The following is an 18,875-nucleotide window of genomic DNA, read 5'->3' on the forward strand; positions in this document are numbered from 1 at the left end:
GCTGCCCAGGTCTGAGCCTATCCACGGCCCACAATTCTCTGCCAGAATCCCATAGGGGGGGTCACACACCTGCTGCCTCACAGTCAGGAAGCCCGGCCCAGCAGACACTGCTGTTGCAGGCTGCCCAGCTCACCTGGCTCCGGCTGAGTTCCTTCAGGGAGGAAGGAAGCCTGCCTTTCCCTAATTAGCCTCTCCAGGCATCTGCCCACCACCAGCCCCAGCTGCCAACAGTCGAATAACAATGTATCTTGTTCCAACAGCTTCTTCAGAACTCAGAGCTCATAGAAAGCTGCCAATTCCTGGACTGCTCATTCAGGCAAGTGGAGTGACCAGAAGCTAACCAGGGAAAGGAAGCCAGGTTTTGGCCAGGAACACAGCATTCACGCTGGTCATGTTGGCAAATCAGAGGAGGAAAAGTGCTTCAGAAACACAAAAGCTGTCCCCTGAGCCAGAAGGCAAAAATGAGCATTGGAGGGCAGTGGCACTGAGTGCCAGCCCCATCTAGGAGCATGGCGCAGGCTGGGTCAGCAAGCCAGGCTTTGGGTCCTCATTGTCTGAGATCAGCTCTGCAAGCGTGGGCAGATCTATGTGCCTCTCTCCATTCCTTCTGCTTGTCCTAAGTCTTGATTGAGAGCATCCAGATTTTCCTCTTTGAATTCCAATGCAAAAGCCATGCACAATAAGGTGTATCTCATTCTCCAGGCCTTGGTAATGTGTGTCGTCAGCTTTGGGCCCTGGTTTCCGAATTGAACCATGTTGCTGGGCAGTGCCCTTCTGGAGGGGTGTTTACTTGAATGACTTATGGGAAAAGACTCCAAAGATGGCTACAATGCATCCTCCCAGCTCTGCACCTTGCCACTCTCCTATCAAGAGGCAGTCCAAGGTCAGGAATGGTGGCTCTCACCTGTACTCAGATTGGGAAGATCACAGCTCAAGGTCATCCTAGGCACAAGGGTTAGCAAGACCCCACCTTAACCAACAAGCATGTGGTACCTACCAGGGAGGTAGAAGTACAGGATCATATTGGGGCCAGCCTAGACATAAAGCATGAGATCCTCTTAAAAACAAACAAACAAAAACCACAAACAAACAAAAGCAAAAAGTCTGCGGGCATGAATCAACTGGTTGAGCACCTGCTTAGAAAGCACAAGGACGTGAGTTCAAATTCCAGCACTATTATCTCCCTCAAAAGGTGGAGTCCGTCGCTCTACCTCCTGGATCTGGGCTGTGACTGTTTTTACCAACAGAAACAGTGGAAACGATGTAGTACCATTCCAAAGAGCCTTTTTTCCTACGGCAGCCTCTTGTCTGCTTCTGCCAGAAGCCCAGGCCACACTAAGAGGCCCAGCCACCAGGCTGGCCCAGGCCCAGCTGCCCCCATGTGGACAGGAGAAGAACTGCATCTCTAAATTCTGGGCCCAATTCCCAACTCAGGAGCAAAATAAATTAGTTTTAAGCAAATACAGACACACTTCATTTGAACTGATCTGCTCCCAAAAGCATTTTCTGAAAATTAACACAAATGTATAAATAAAATTATTTCAAAAGTTCTTCACTTACATTAAGTTAAAAGAATGAGGGCTGGAAAGAGAAGCTCACAATAATTCAAGCACTCAGTAACTTAGATACCATCTCCTTGTGGGAAACCACCGGATGGGCAGTACCCCTTCTACCCCCCACTCCCAACACAAAAGCTCAGCTCACAGCACGTGCACTGCATTAGCCTGCTGGCTAGTCTGAGGATAGGAGCTGAAATTATTGCTTCTATTAGCAGGGAAGGTAACAATGATCAAAGAGGCTAGTCCAAATACCTAGTTTATACCTCATTTCAAATCCATAGTGATAGCAGCCACACGAGGCAGGTACTATATCCAAATTGTACACATAGAAACTAAGTAAGCCACCCAAGGCTGACCATCTAATAAACAGCAGAGCCTGGCCTGGCACTGGTTGCTCACACTTGTAATCTAGCTACTCAGGAGGCTGAGGTCTGTGATACTTATCTCCAAATTAACCACCTAAAAACTGAAAGTGGAGCTGTGGCTCAAAGCAAAAGAGCTTAGGGACAGCACTGAGGTCCTGAGTTCAAGCCCCACAACTGACAAAAAGAAAAAAAAAGGCCAGTAGAGCCTGACTTTGCACTGCCTGGCAGTGCAGATCCAGAATCCTTGTCATATCCATTACATCCACATTAGGTGGGTATGTTCCTTTAACATTAAGCATTCTTGTAAAGTTCTTGAACCCATTAATGAATCCAAATGTAAATCAAATCCAAACTTCTCTCACAGAGCAGAATATCTGAAATTAGAAAAGCTAAACCACAGGAAGAAAAATCAATTATAAGAACAACATGCATCTATAAAACCCATATAACTGTTAAGAAATGATAATGAATTTGTTACAGCAGACCAAAAATAAATCTGAATGAGAAGAGATACTCCTTCCCATTTCCTGTATGTCTATTAGTGCTAATCTTGTGAGTGGCCTTTAATATAATTACTTCATGAAAATCTATGCTAATAGGAACCAAGGGAGGGCTCCGATAAATAGAGCTCACAGGAAAACATTAGAGTCTTTGGTTCATTCACCATTTGTTTTAGAAAACCCTTGTTAAACTTATTAACGGACTGATTGGTATCTTCTCTTTCCCCTTCCTCTTCATGTGGGGCACATGCAACAAGACTAGAGGAATGAACAAAGCTTTCAGTGCCTGGAGAATTCAATCCTGAGCAGCTGAGCACTGGATGCAAAAGGCAGGTGCTGTGTATAGTGGAGACATCCCTGTACAAGATACACTAAAATGATGCCTTGTTTTGACAAGGTCTCTGTAGGCCCGCAGCCTCAGCACCTCCTGAGACCTTAACAGAAATGCGATCCTTTGTGCCATCCCAGAACAATGGAGTCAAAATTTGCCAAGTAACTGGGAATGATTGGACCACAGTAGTGAGCAGGGTGAGGAGTGACCACAGGCTATGACCTTTCTTTCTTCACACCTGCCTACCTGCCTATCTCCATCAATGCTGGTACCTCAAACCCCATACCCAGCAGCCAAGGTGCCTAGGGAAGCAGTAACTTGGAATAGATGGGTATGTACTTTCTTGCTTGGAAGTCATATGTATAATAACTAGTTAGCCAGTTATTACACTGTGATAAAAATAAATCATTCAACCTAGCTAAAGCATTCATTTCTTATCTATAATATGGAAAGTATTTATAGGGAACTGCATGTTGGTGCTTGGCCGGGCAAAAATACTCATGGGAAATGTTTGGGACATAGCTCCCCCTCTGTAGTCCTGGTTTATAGCCAGCCAGCCTTTCTCTTTCTTCCTCCTTCCCTTCTTTCCTGCTTCCCTCCCCCATTCCCTTCCTCACACCTGAATATAGACTAGACAGAAGTATTTCAGGTATTTCATGCATCAGGACCCCAATGCTTCACTTACAATTTAAAACCTGTCAGAACCAGAAGTAATTACTGATATGATGATATGTTCTTTTTAAAGATGAAGTAGCAGAAGGCCAGGGAATCTGGACAATATAATCTTCCTTATCCATTTCCTTTATTATGTATTTAAATGAACAATTGTTCTCCAAACTCTCCTGGTGACACACAGAGACAAAAACAGTAGAATGGAGTGATCAGGGGGTCAGGAGACCCCCTTCAGTGTTGTTTCTGCCACCAACTAATTGTGCAACTCTGGACCTCACTTTTATACATCTCTAATGTATGTGTGCTGTGGGAACTTCCACCATTCCAACCCCAAAGAAGCCAATTTCGTTAAAGATGCAATTCTCAATACTGTCCACCAGGTGACAGAACATTGCCTTAGAGAATTCTGAACAGTTGCACAAAGAACTGGTGTTATGATTTTTAAAGCATTAACTTTTCTACAACTTTATTTAAGGGTCATTCATGCATTTGACCATATATATACCATGTGCCACAGTGGAAGGGCAAAATTCAGATTCTAAGCTATGAAAAGAGGATGAACACGGGGAAAAGAACAGAAAAGGGTGGGAATCTCAAAGCACAAGAGTCTGGCCATCCAAATAAGGCGAGGGGCTGCCTTCTTGAGAAAAGAGGCACACGAGGCAATGATCTAGAAGACCTTGGAATTTGTAGAAATATCTAAGCCATTTTCCCATAGAAATGCGATGAAATATGTACAAGGAGAAAAAGAAATGATTAGAGAAAAACATTTAAGATTATAAGACCAGATAGTTTTTATTTTTAAATGCACAGAGACAGTAGAAGAAAACTAGGCAAAATCAGAATAAAGTGTTTAGTTAATAGTTCTGTACCGATGTTTATTTCTTAGTTTTTTTTTTGGGTCCGGTTGTGGGGCCTGAACTCTGGGCCTGGGCGCTGTCCCTCAGCTCTTCAGCTCAAGGCTAGCACTCTACCACTTGAGCCACCGCGCCACCTCTGGCTTTTTTCTTTTTGCTTATGTGGTACTGAGGAATCGAACCCAGGGCCTCAGGCATGGAAGGCAAGCGCTCTACCACTGAGCCACCTTCCCAGCCCCTATTTCTTAGTTTTGACCACTGCACTTTGCTTATATAAGTTGTAACATCAAGAGAGGCTGTGCATGTAGCTCAGTGGTAGAGCACTTGCTTAGCTTGCACAAAATACTGAGTTCACTTCCCCAATACCATAAAAAATAATAAGCTATCACTATGTACATCATAAATGCATATAATTATAGAAGGTCAATTTACAATAAAAAAATCTGAGGAAAGTGAGTGAAGAGGAACTCTCTATTATCTTTGCAACTTTTGTATAAATCTGCAATCAATACAAAGTAAATATTTCATCCTAAAACCATTTAGAAAATTAAGAACATTTAGGAAATTAAGAAAAAAAATAGTGAATAAGAAGGAAGGAAGGAAGGAAGGAAGGAAGGAAGGAAGGAAAGAAGGAAAGAAGGAAGGAAAGAAGGAAAGAAGGAAGGAAATGAGGGAGGAAGAAGAGGAAGAGGGAAAGAAGGAAAGAGGGAGAGAGAAAGAGAGGGAGAGAGACAGAGAGAGAGAGAGGGGAAACTTTAATACTAGTGGCTATTAGCTTCCACGTAATAAAACAGACAAATGAAAAGGACAAAGCCTATAGCAGACTGGCGTGTTCCAGGGTGTTACTGATAGGATTACTGCTATCACAGGCTTTCTGGAAAGCAATTTTGCAATAAATGACAGAATCTATAAAACTGATGGCCTTTGACCTGATAATATCAGTTTTAGTAACCTCTAGCAAAGCAATAATTTAGAAGGAGGAAAAAGGAATTTTTATGAAGTTGTAGTATTGGAAACCATTGGAAATGGGCTCTAGAGCACAGTCATTCTGCCAATAGTGAAACACTGCCACAGTGAAATCAGGACTCCAAGAACTGCGGAAAGCAATATATGAAATAATTTTTAAAGAGTTCACTACATACAATGTAGTCTCCTAGGTATAATCTTCGAAAAAAGACTTAAATAGAAAAAAAATCTATCATTTAATTATATGATGATTGTGAAGACATTAATTGATCATGAAGATGTTAATTGTAGGAATGGCAAGGTTCTGGGCAAACAGGAATTCAATCTTTGAGACTGTTCCATAAATCTCTAGTTATTTCCAAATAAAAAGTTACAGAGCTTAGAATAGTGCCACCAACTGGAAAATACAATTGCTGTTTAAAAAATTAAGCAAGCTCAACAAATATTTTAATAATTATAAAAATACTCTGCCATTTAGGGAAACACAGGTGTGTGTGTGTGTGTGTGTGTGTGTGTGTGTGTGTGTGTGTATGTGTGTGTGTTACACTATCATTTCTATTTAGAGGTTTCATAAACAAATGATAAGCAGGACATTAAGATTTAGTGTGGATAAACAAAATTTCAGATGTGTTCACATTCTGATAGTCCAAAAGTAATTTTTCTTTTTCTTTCCTTTTTTGAAGGGATGGGGGAATGATGCCAGTCCTGGGGCTTGAACTCAGTGCTTGGGTGCTGTTCTTGAGCTTTTGTGCTCAAGGCTAGTGCTTGCTCTACCATCAGAGGCAAGCTACACTTCTGGCTTTTTGGTGTTTTGAACTGGAGATATGAGGCTTGTGGGCTTTTCTGCCTGGGCTAGCTCTAAAACACAGTCCTCAAATCTCATGCTCCTCAGTAGTTAGGATTATAGGTATGAGGCACCAAACCAGTGCCTGGATAAAAGTACTTTTTTCTTTTTTTTTTTTTAAAGGCAGGTAAGCTTTATCAAGAGGAGGAAGAGGAGAAGGAGGAGGAGGCAGAGGTGGAGGTAGAAGAGGAAATTTTCTATAATAACCTTCTTGTTAATCATCCTTCACATTATGTTTAGAGCCGGGCACTGGTGGTTCATGCCTGTAATCCTAGCTACTCAGGAGGCTGAGATCTGAGGATCACAGTTCAAAGCCAGCCTGGGCATAAACTCTGTGAGACTCTTATCTCCAATAAACCACTCAGAAAAGTGGTGCTGTGGCTCAAGTGGTAGAATGCTTGCCTTGAGGGACAGTGCCCAGGCCGAGTTCAAGCCCCATGACCACCACCATCACCACCACCACCACCAACAAAAAAGAAGCATAGCTTCAGTAACTTCTGACAAAGCTAAGTCTCCTTATTAACATCCTGAAATTCTAATAGGTGCAGGAACGGACACCCTGGCAGCAGGAAGGCAGCAGATAAAGAATCCAGGAAGCAATACAAGTGAGAAAGAAAGAAGACGAACCCCTATACCTGCTGCGGAGTAGTTCTCCTGTTCCTGCCACCAATGCTACCTGTCCATACACCACTCTCCCACCCATTCTTCTCAGCTCTACACTGTGCTTTCCCAGCCCTCAGCCTTCCCTCCTCCTCTTCCAGCCTCTGCTTGACAGTCCTTGTAAAACGCCCGGTAGCAAAGCAAACTATTCCCAGCCCACATTGCAACTGGATTGCCTCATCTCCATAAAGGCCTGAATGTTAGCAGCAGCCTAAGGACTTGACCTGAATGTCACTGGCTCTGGAGCAGCTAGCCAGTCCTACTCAAGAGTGCTCAGGAGGGGGTGGATCATTAGAAACAGTATAGATTCCTGGGGCCCGCAGAGCCCTTAGAGCCAGGTGGCAAGATGGCAGCTCTGGCGAAGGAGACAGGTTTGGAATCACCCTGTTAAGTGGGTGTTCCCCTGAACGACTACTGAGGAAACCTGTTTGCTCTTTTATTCAGAGGCCCAGATTACTTTGGGGCTCAGAAGAAATAAAAAGAATCCAGAATGTTCCTCCCTCTCCAAAGGAGGAGGCTCTGAAGGGGAGGCGAAGGTGGCTCTCCATGACTCTAAGTACTGAGGACCAACAATACATGCATAAGTGAAAATGAAATCTGCAAAATGAAAACACAGGGCCGCCTGCTCAAAGGATAAGGGGAAAAACAGAATAGAAAACATTAAAACAGAAAGACTTTCCTTTCTCTCTTGACTCACCATCTCGTTTTAGCAGGGTCATCTAGCAAAGAATATTTGCAGATTGAGTGAAACCCCCACAGATGCCTAGGGCCCTACCCATGTCTTGCTGCACACATCAGCAGCCACTGAGACAGATGCACCATGTTCCTGGTGAAGACCAGGGAGCTTCTTGTCCTATGGGCCCATCACCCTAACTTGTAACGGTATACTGAAGTACCACCCTGGGACAAGTATCACCCTTGGACAGAGGCTCACCCCATAGTTACCTGCTGGCTTACCACTAGCCACTTCAGGCTGAGCTAGCCACTACCATGCTCTGTGTGTGTGTCTGCTCCCAACTGTCCCATGCTTCTAGCCAGGCCCCAACTGAATGTCGAGGACAGCAGGAGTCACTGAGTAGGAACAGAGATAGAGAGGTCTAGCAGTCTCTTGACTGCCCAAGGGGGCAGGCAGCTGAGATCACCCAGGTAGGCATGGTGGTGGTAGCATTGGGAACGAGCCCAGCCCCCATCCCCCTGGGGCATACTCCATAATCCAGGGCTTTGGTTACAAAATGTGAATTTCAAAGCAAATTATGGGAAGTTTGAAGTTGGTGACTGACAGCTTTAAACCCCAGGCCAGGGACTCTTCTTACACATGGCCCCAGGAAGTAGGCCACATATCTACAGTGGTCCCACTGGTGTTCATCCAAAGTTCTAGAGCATCATCATCAAAGTTCTAGAGCAAAATGGGGACAAGTTCACCTTCATGTCTCATCATCACTCAGTGCCTTCAGCCTGTGTTCATGACAGGGATAGCAGAGCCCTCTCACTTTGCAGAGATAAGAGGCCGCTGTAGGAGAGGAGGACACCAAGGGTATCACACCTTGCCCTTACCTTTATCTGCCATGGCTCTGCAAGGCAGACTAGGGGATCTTTAAAACCTTCTGAAGTTGGGCCCACTTAACCACCAACCTGAACTGAGTACACGGTGCAAAGAACTGAGGTAGTGAGATGCAGGCAGTTTTGGTGGTAATGGAAATAGCCACATCTTGTGGGACCTACAGGTTTCCCTAAAGTGCCTGAGAAACTAAGAAAGAGAAGATGGAGTAATTTCTTACTTATGTGGCTCAGGGATGCTGGTTTGTACAAAAATAAGTCATTATCCACAGTCATTACTTTGATGAAAGAATATAACCTGGCTGCTGAAAGTGTGGTTTTTTTTTTTTTTCTTTTACAAACCTTGGCTTCTGGGTCACTGTTGACACTACAAGAATCATCATCATCAGCATGAGGAACATTTCTAGAAAGACAAAAACAGAACCAGAAAACTAGTCTTAGAATTCTGTTGCAATTGCTAGTTGGCGAAAGCCACACATTTTGCCACCCCCTTCTCACATCCTACCTGAGCTTCAAGGATGCATAGCGTAGGGTCGCTCCCTCAAACTCCTTTAAACTGGGGTCTGGGTTAACTGTAGCTGCGTGTAGGTCCTAGAGGAAAATGGGTCTTTGTTACTGTGTGATGGGAAGGCATTCCAAACCAAAGGGGAGAAGAAGCCCCCAGCGAGAGTCAGACAGTGTGTGTGAGTTTAGGCGGAGGACGGCATGCAATGGCTGCTAGGTGCTGACTCTGCGCAAGCGCCTGCTCTTACAGGAAACCAGGGAACCTTGGGCCATCAGCTTGAAGTCATTCATGATGGGAGACACCAAAAAAAAAAGCAAAGGGAGTGTGAGCTGCACCACCCTAGCAAGAAGCCCCTTCACTTGTCCTGCAGAATGCATGATATTCATGAAGAAGAAAATACACAGCCACAGCCATGCAGAAAAGGAAAACAAAAAAGGAAACAATCTAAAATCTGACAATATACTTGCCTTCCAAATGTCACTATTAATCTTTCCCCCATTCAGAACAGCAAAATCACTCCATGGCTGTTTCTAGACATATAATTATTCACATAGGAAAAAAAAAAGCACATCAATTTAAAGAAAAAAAAGGAAAAGGAAAAGGAAAAGAAAAGGAAAAGAAAAACAAAAATACAAGACACTGTGGTTAGCATTGATATTCACAGGATGGGTTAGGGAACAAATTAACAGCAACATGTTAGCTCGCTCTCTCTAAACTATCACCTGAAGATCAGAGCAGGAGAATTGGTACTTTACTTACCAAAACAAACAACAAAACATTATTAGGAGCAGACAGCCAAGTTATTTCCTAAATGTGGTCTAAAGCAAATCATAGGCACTGGCTTTGAATCTCCAGCACACCTAATTACAGAGGAAATGTTTCCCCATTAACCACACACAGGACTGTTTCCTGGAGGAAGACATAGTGTGCGGGGAAACGGGGATGCCCGGGATCAAGAGCACAAAAATCTAAGGGCCAAGTTACTGTCACTTAAAAGAAAAAAGGGTGAGAAGGTTAGTAAAGAACACAGACTAATATTAATGTCTCCTGGAAATTGAACCTAACAAAAATTTCCTCTAACTCATAAAAAGCTGTATTTCCTTGCCATGTAATTCTGCCTGGAGATTCACACCTGGAAGTAAGCTGATTTCTGACCACTGGTACAGCACAAAGCATGCAGCCCCAGGTTGGAAAGCTCTTAGAGGATCATTGAAACAGCTCCTTCTACCCGCCTCAGAAAACCAGGAAGTATCTTTTCTTCTGAATAGGCCAAATATCTTTCATCTGAGATTTGTGGAAATTAATAAAACTAGTGAATGAAAAAAAGGACAGCCTCTTGAATCTGTTCTACTGACCCCATCAGGCAAATCAACCGTGGAAACTTTTCAGATCAACGACTTTTCAACTGAAGTTCTCTAAAATGAGCTAAGAATGCTGACCCAGAATTTATATCCACAACATTAATCCAGTTTTTAAGACTACTAAAGAGCAGATACACTTAGGTTTAACTGTTCCATGTATGGAAAGGTACAGGTATTTACTCTGCAGGACTTGAGCAGGCACAGGCAAATCAGATCTGTCATTATTAACACCCACAGCTAGTACAGCTGATGCTGGCTGGCTTTCTATTTTGTCATAGGTCCCTGAACTGCAGTGTTCAAAATGCAAAGGAACTCAGATCACTGTACTAATTAAAACAATCTTAATGAATAAAAAGGCAGGAATACTGACCAGCCCATCGCCACTCTTCTAATTCTGTATCCTGGAGGGCTTTGAGGAGGAGAAAATTAATTGAGAAGAGGGGGGTTTGTTAGCTCAGTGGGGCTGTGACCCCCCTTCTCCCCAAAGGGGTAGCAGGGCCTGGTACCTATGTGTTTTTCAATTTTGCTTGTATTTTCAGAACAAAGGTTTTGGAGTCATCACTGTGGAGCTCTAACAAAAGCTTGTGCCAAGGTCCTGAAATATCCAGTACTAAATAAAACTCCAAGTCAAAATTACTTTTACAATGTAAGAAACACCTGTGTGCTTCCCCATTACCACCCCTGCAGACAGGCAAGCAACTTCTGTTCTCAATGAGGATCAACTTTAAAAAGGGTGTCTCCTGACTAGGGAGGCTCAAGATAACCGAGTCCTTGGAGAGAAATGTCAAAGATAATAAAGGAGACTGGTACAGGTAACTCTAGCCTATAATCTTAACTACTCAGGAAACTGAGATCTGAGGATTGTAGTTTGAAGCCAGCCCTGGCTAGAAAGTCCTTATGACTCTCATCTCCAATGAAAAACACCAAAGAGCTGGAAGTGGAGCTGTGGCTCAAGTGGTAGAGAGTCAGCCTTGAGCACAAAAGCTCAGGGACAGCACCCAGGTGTGTGCACCCCAACAAAACCCCACAAACAAGAACAACAACAAAAGTAAAGATAAGAAAGGATATCATTTAATTCTATATTTAGCGAATTGGTTTGTTGTTTGTGGTTCTGGGGGTAAAACCCAGGGCCTAGGCATGCTAGGCAAGCCTCTACTGCTGATCTGTATCATCAGCCCTAGCAAATAATTTTCTCTGATAGTGAAAAAGAAACCAAAGATTGTTTTCTTTCCAGAAAGTCCATAGCCGTTCTGTTCTGTCCTCTAGGCAGTAGGTGTTAGAGAGATGCAAGAAGAGACAAAGAGAAGGCAATAAAGGAGGAAAAGGCAGGTGTGCGCTCTGCTCAGGTAAGAACAGACAACTCTGCAGTAGTAATGAGCAGACAGAAACCATCTTTTGTAAGCACAACTTCCCATCTGGTAACCTTCCAGGCAATGCTGCTAAAGTCTTGTATGGCAACAGAGGTGGTATTTGAGGAATTGTAGCTGGGGACACTCTCCCGCCTCTTGTCTTGATCCTGTCCTTACTCGGAATACAATGGTCTTGTTGGTTCTGGGACAGCCTAGAGCCTTATCTCTAAGAGGACTGACTCAGTGCTGGAGCATGGTGCCTGTGTGGCTCTCCAGCACCGTGCTCGCATGGTAGACAAGTGTGGGCCCACTAAGGGAAGCTAATTGTGTAACCCAGATCACAGAGACATTTCTTTCTTCATGTTTCTCTTCCAGAATCTCTGGAAAATAATTCCACAAACCAAGCAAAAATGATGCATTGTCCTTCTAATGGAAAAAGGCCAAAATGAGACTGATCCATTAACAATGCTAACAGGCAGGGTAGGTTGTTCTTGAGGATGGAGTTGGAGAAAGTAGGAAAGTCCCTATGAGAGAACTTTCCACAGGGTATGCTACGGTTTGACTATGTCCTCCAGAAAGCATGTGCTGGAAACAGTGCTTAAACAGCAGTGCCGAAAGGTAAGGACTAGTGGCAGGTGGCTAGCTCCACCCTTGTGAAGGGACTAATGATAATTGCCTTTACAATTATCCATACCAGATATAGCCCCTTGTTCTTGAGCTTCATGGCCTTTAGAAGCCTGTGCCAACAGACTCTGTTTATTACAAATCACCTAGTGTCTGTGCTATTCGGGTAATGGAGCAAAACCCCAAGCTAAGATTGGGTGTGTAGAGCATCTTGTGAAGTGACTGTAATGCAGGGAGATTGAGAGTAGAAGGCTGAACCAGCAGGGGACAGCACGAAGAAAGGCACTCGGGTGTTTTGCAGTGGCTTTGGTGGATGCTGTTACCATGTCATGTCCATGTGCACCTTTAAAGCCAACAGGGCCTGAGGGAAAGCCAGATTCAAACAGCTCTCATCTGTTCTGTAGCTCAGGTCCCTCCCATGCTGCACAGGGCTTAGAAGAGCTCTGCTGGAGTGTGAGCAGGTGAGATAGAGTGCTAGCTCTCCACACAGCACATGGTTGCCCTGGAAATGAGTTCCCTTATCCTCTACGCTCTCTGTCCATGATGGGAAAAAACAACCGGTGATTATGAAGTCCCCAAATCTCAATCCTCTTTTGTCAAGACTAAAGGCTTGATGGAAATGACGGAAAATCTGGAATACTAGAATTTCAGAATTCCAAAGCAGATTAATGAGCATTCTGTATATAAGCCCGTAAGCTTCCTTTTTCAGTTACTCTGGGGTTTATGTGAATGCAATACTATTGGGAGAGGCCCCTGCTTATCACACTTTCACTTTTCTGTAGTTCCAGTTGCCAACCATGGCCAACCATGATCCAAAAATATCAAATGGGAAAATACAGAAACAAGGAAATCATAAATCCAACTATGTTCATTCTGAGTGGCATGATGACATCTCATGCCATCACGCTCGTCCACACCCTGGGAAATGCACATGCACACTATGTGTACTGCCCACTGGAAGTAACCTAGCCACTGTGCTGGTTGTCAGAGGGCTGCTGTGATACTGCAGTGTACAGAGGGTTTGGTGCTATCTGTGATTTCAGGTAGCCACAGATGGGCCAAAGCTGTGCAATTCAATCTGCAAGACCACATGGAATCTCCACTCTAGAGAACAGGAGACCCAAGCCTGGAGGACTAGCTTTGCCACTCCAGCAAATCAACTACCACCACCTTTAGTTTTGAGCCTGCCTTTCTCCCCTACTCAGCAAGTAACCAATGAATTTCACTACACACCAGATTTAAGGAAGCAAAATGAGAGTACCAGGGGCTAACTTCTAAGAAGCTTCCTGGAGGGACACCAAAGTCTAAATACTGACATTTGAAGGGAGTCACTGGAATAAGGTGATGAGACTCTAGTTCCTGGGTGATACTGGGTTGAGGCCAAGTAATTTAAGAAGAATGAATGATAAACAAAACTAGGGGAGGAATATGGAGGGCTCTCTGTCCTACTCAGCAGAAAATCTCCTGGAAAGCTTAAAAAACAGATTTCTAGGCTCTACCCCAGAGCATCTGTCTCAATGACCAAGGAACCCACATGGTTTTCAAGCTCCAGAAGTACTGTCACTGTCCTCAGCTTACAGGCTGAGGCACAATGCCCCAACATTCAATAGCTCCTTCTCCAAGGTTTTTTCCAGCCCTGAAAAGGCCAAGAAATGCCATCAAATGATGACAGAATGGTCCTTTTATGTTGTCAGCTAACTCTGTGTCCATGGAAATCCATGGTTCTTTTTTTTTTTTTTTTTTTTTGGGGTCGTGGGGCCTGAATTCTGGGCCTGGGCGCTGTCCCTCAGCTCTTCAGCTCAAGGCTAGCACTCTACCACTTGAGCCACAGCGCCACTTCCGGCTTTTTTCTTTTTGCTTATGTGGTGCTGAGGAATCGAACCCAGGGCCTCATGCATGCAAGGCAAGTGCTCTACCACTGAGCCACCTTCCCAGCCCGGAAGTCCATGGTTCTGAAGCCACATATTTTGCCCCTCCTGAGGAGCTATCTGCTGGGCACCCACAGAGTTCATAAGCATTTCAACAGGGCACAGTGATTTATGACCCAGGAGAGCTCCCAGCTCTGAGAGGATTTTCCCACACTGGCTGCCGGGTCTACTTTCTTGTACTGCTGAGGAGCTGAACCACCTTCACTTGGAAAGATTCTAAGGAAGACTTGGCCACAAGCCAACAGTTATTCACAAAAATATTTTCTGTGGCTTCTTTTCTCTAAAATATGACATCTAAGTCATTTGGGAGATAATTTGGAACAAATAGATGGTTTGGGGGACAAGGGAGGGGTGGAGAATATGGTGTGCCAAGTTTCAGTGATAAATACTTCCTGGCCAGTTGCTAAACTTTCAAACACACTTCTGGCATCGCTGTGGAAACATTACCCACTGTGCTTAACACGTTCCCAGTGAACTTTGGAAAGTGAAATGTAAAAATTTCAAACTGCAAAGAAGCCTTCAGTCCTAAATTTTTGTTAAGTCAACAGATTTGGAACTTATTCGATTTCCTTTTCAAATCAGCTTAGGAAAAATGGTATTAAAATGCATACTTCCAACATGATGTATTATAAGACAGTTTTTTTTCTCTCCCATAATATTTTGCTTTCTGTCTATAATGTTTTGGGCACCATTGAAATAGATTCTATTTCAATTCTATAGTGTTAGAGAAACAAAGGTTTCTCCTCTGCTGTCATTAGCACATGAGATGTTATTATGAGAAATTATTTTCTAGAAGGTCTTTGCATGTTACAGTCCCCCTTTAAGGTGACAGAAAGAGGTTTAAGAGTCTCTTAAGTTTCCTGCTGCATTGTATGGAGCTTGGGGTGGAAGTAGAGGTCAATGGGAACAACCACCACCATTAGAACAGGCTGCCAAATAGGAATAACATCTACCATTAGAACAAGCATGGATATGTTCTATGAGGGAGCTACTAGATAGGGCATTAGCAAATACAAACCAATGACAGCCCTGGGCTACCAATAAGGATATACTGGTAAGCTGAGGCTAGGAAAATAAAACACCGAATCTTTGCAAAGCAGGGATGTGATTGGAACACAGGTCTTATAGCCCTCCAGAAGACAAGTAAATAAAAGTTATGCTGGCAACTTTTAGAGAAAAGGATGGGTAACACTTGCTAAAATATAGACAATCTCTGTAGGTAAGAGATGAAGTTCAAATGCACTTCATTTTTTCAAAGTGAAAGAAAATAGGCTTGTAGAAAGGGAAAAAAACCCCACCAAAACACTATTATCAGAAAAAGGCAGAAAAGCCTGGTGTCAGAGAAACTGGCTGTATGTACTTGAACCTGTTGGTGCTTGTGGTGTAGAATCCTTGTTGGTGACTCTGCATCCTGGGTGTCTGGCAGTCTGGACTGTCTCTGATTCTCAATCCTCCTCTCCCTGCCTGCTCATCTGTTTGCTCCTGGGATTTTAATTCATGACCCCTTAAATCTGCTAAGTTCTTGATGTAACAGGCAGCCGTATGTGCAGGGGGGGAAATGTGTATGAAGTAAACAATTGAAAGAAAGATTATCTCATCAATCCTTCAAAGGGTTGAGGAGAATGGCACTGAAGATGTAGCTTGTCTGGTATGCTCAAAGCCCTGGCTTGCTTTCATCCATCCATCCATCCATCCATTAATCAATGGCTAATAAATAAGAGTCTCTCTGAAATTTGTAAAAATAATGTTTTCTCAAAAGGAAGGAAGGAAAGAAGGAGGCGAGGGAAGAAAGGAGGGAAAAAGGGAGGAGAGAAGGCCATCACTTTTTCACTCAGTTCTATGGAGGAACAAGGTTTTTGTCAATACAATGGCATGGTTAGCAGCAGAAGTGGAGAAATGGAGCCACAAGGAGGTGAAAATCCATAGCACTGAGGGCAAAGTCCCAAGTCAAGAACCAGGGGGAGGGGCTGGGAAGGTGGCTCAGTGGTAGAGCGCTTGCCTTGCATGCATGAGGCCCTGGGTTCAATTCCTCTGCACCACATGAGCAAAAAGAAAAAAGCCGGAAGTGGTGCTGTGGCTCAAGTGGTTGAGCGCTAGCCTTGAGCTGAAGAGCTGAGGGACAGCTCCCAGGCCCAGACTTCAGGCCCCACGACTGGACACCCCCCCAAAAAAAAACCACCCAAAAAAAAAACAAATGAACAAACGAAAGAACCAGGGGGAAACAGGTTAGACCTACTCTTAACACTAACTGCAAGGCCACTAAGCTCCCTCAGACTGGCAACTTATTTTCTAAAATGTGGAAGGTAATAGTTGTCTTTTCTGCTGTGTGATAGTCTTGTAAGGGTCAATGAAATGATATTAATGAAAATATCCTTAAGTTTTATTCATGTATTTTTTTAAGTAGTGTTGATGATAGAACCCAGGGCCCTGCTAGACACATAATCTACCACTGAGCTACAGTTCTAGACCCAGCAAATCTAGGTTAGCCTAAGCAGAGGAGTCTGTGAGATTCCATCTGTATAGATGGAAGCTGGATTGTGGTAGTGCTCACCTACAATCCTAGCAACTACAGGAAGCCTAAAGATGCCATTTCCCCATGGCTTTCTCTGGCTGCAGGTACTCTATTAGCATGATGAAAGGTTTGGATAGTGGAACAAATATCCTAATAGATGCCAAGAGAAATGATGTACAGGTAAGAAGGAGAGCAGGTCTGCCCTTCCTTAGTGATCATGGATGCTGGTGCCAGGTAGCTCTGCTTCTTGTGGACCCCTACGGCACAGGGGAGAAGTCTAAAGAGCATAAGAGGACTTCCCCTACCTTGAAGCCTGGGGCCGTGTTGGTCCATTTTAATCCCCCAGTATATACGTAATCCAAGATGAATAAATGGCTGTGGGACTATTATGAGTCAATAAAAGTCATCAAAATATCTAGTGGTAAGGAACAAAATCTTATGGCTGTTTGTTAGGAGAAAATACAAACCAACGAAGGCCCTGGGCTACCAATAAGGATATACTGGTAAACTGAGGCTGGGAAAATAAAACACTGGATCCTTGCAAAGCAGGGATGTGATTGGAACACAGGTCTTATAGCCCTCCAGAAAACAAGTAAATAAAAGTTATGCTGGCAACTTTTAGAGAAAAGAAGGATGGTTAACACTTGCTAAAATATAGACAATCTCTGTAGGTAAGAGATGAAGTTCAAATGCACTTCATTTTTTCAAAGTGAAAGAAAATAGGCTTGTAGAAAGGGGAAAAAAAAACCCAAAACACTATCATCAGAAAAAGGCAGAAAAGCCTGGGTGTCAGAGAAACTCTCAGGAAAAAGGGACATCATTTGCGACCTTTCTTAATTATGATTTTCTTCAATATGTTATACTAAGACTCACTATTGGTTTACTATTGGCTTTTTTTTTTTTTTTGCCAGTCATGGGGCCTGAACTCTGGGCCTGGGCACTGTCCCTCAGCTCTTCAGCTCAAGGCTAGTGCTCTACCACTTGAGCCCCAGTGCCACTTTTGGCTTTTTCTGCTTTTTGGTGCTGACGAATCAAACCCAGGGCTTCATGCATGAAAGGCAAGCACTCTACCACTGAGCTACCTTCCCAGCCCCTATAGGAATTTTTTATACCATTAAATATCAAAGAAATTTTTGATGTCTTAATAATTTGTTTAAACACCCAGATTTTTTCCCCTCAGGAATAGCAGAAATTTACGCTGCTAATTATTTCTAAAATAATGTCACTTCTACTAAATAAACAGATCTTTTTTTCTTAAAAAAAAAGAAATTAGGCATTTAAGATGCTCAAGGGTTTATTCTTGCAGACACCCTGTGTATGCTAGCAATGAACTCAAGGCTACTAAGACAGTGGCAATTATAGTCTGCCTGACCAGGAGACGTTTTCTGTGTAAATATTTTATTGAGCCAGCCCTATGCAGTGGCACCTGCAGAGTAAATTATGCCTCTAAGAGCCCTAAGGACTCTTAACCACGTCTCATTCATCAGCCCCTCTTGCTTTCTGTACCTAGAATGGTGTTTCAAGAACCCAAAAGCCATTAAACATGAAAAAAAATTCCCGAAAGATGGATATCAACACTATTTACTAAGAGGAAGCATTACTGAGATTTCAAATGCAACATGCATGATAATCAAGAAGCTTACCTCAAGGACCTGTTGGGGCAGAAGCAATTAAAGAGAAATCACAAGTTACATCCCCTCTACTAAGCCAGTAAAGAGACACTCCATTTTACCTCGTTCTCTGGAGTGGGAGATGGCGTTACAGAACTAAGAGACCCTTTCCTAGAACCCTGAAGATCTGGGATGGACACAGGACGTTCCCACTGAGTTGTTCCTGTCGGGATGTGCCAGTAATAGGTCCCAGCAATGTCGTTCACTCTTTTCCAGCCAGGCGGCAAGTCTGGATCTGTCTGAAAGGAGTGATCATTCCAGATATCTGCTGGGAAATGGAAAAAAAGGAGACTTTTATTAAAAAGAGGAAAATACTCATTAAATTGCAGCACCAACAGCCAGACAAACTTAGTAGGCAGATGTGTCCACAGACTAACTGGGCGGAACTACAATCATCTTCTGGCTACAATGTATGGTGAAGGGGGTAGCATGAGCAGATAGATACAAGGAAAGTACTGGAAAGGCAGGTTGACACTTGAGATGATGGACATAGTAAAGAGAGTCAGCCTATAGTTCCAAGAACCCTGTGAACAAGCTGAAGTTCCATGAAACAGAATCAACTGCCCCAGCAAAAGTCACATGGCTATACAAAGAATCTACTGGATTCTCTATCAT

General features: G+C 43.5%; 1 protein-coding gene across 7 annotated transcripts in view; it reads right to left on the reverse strand.

Annotated features, from left to right (window-relative positions):
* The window catches only part of Apbb2 (amyloid beta (A4) precursor protein-binding, family B, member 2), a 278,787-nt gene that overhangs the window by 77,961 nt on the left and 181,951 nt on the right, over positions 1 to 18,875 (reverse strand). For 2 of the 7 annotated variants that reach the window (XM_013009104.1, XM_013009103.1), the window contains exons 6-9: positions 18,323 to 18,525; positions 9,284 to 9,346; positions 8,817 to 8,902; positions 8,654 to 8,714 (exon numbers count right to left, since the gene is read on the reverse strand). In XM_013009104.1, coding sequence (XP_012864558.1) covers positions 8,654 to 8,714; positions 8,817 to 8,902; positions 9,284 to 9,346; positions 18,323 to 18,525 — 413 coding nt within the window. Of the gene's footprint in view, positions 1 to 8,653; positions 8,715 to 8,816; positions 8,903 to 9,283; positions 9,347 to 18,322; positions 18,529 to 18,875 lie in introns of all 7 variants that reach the window. The other 5 variants (XM_013009102.1, XM_013009101.1, XM_013009098.1 and 2 more) reach the window with 3 other exon arrangements.

Source organism: Dipodomys ordii, unplaced genomic scaffold (genome assembly GCF_000151885.1).
Source record: "Dipodomys ordii isolate 6190 unplaced genomic scaffold, Dord_2.0 Scaffold8, whole genome shotgun sequence".
In the NCBI taxonomy this organism is placed as follows: domain Eukaryota; kingdom Metazoa; phylum Chordata; class Mammalia; order Rodentia; family Heteromyidae; genus Dipodomys; species Dipodomys ordii.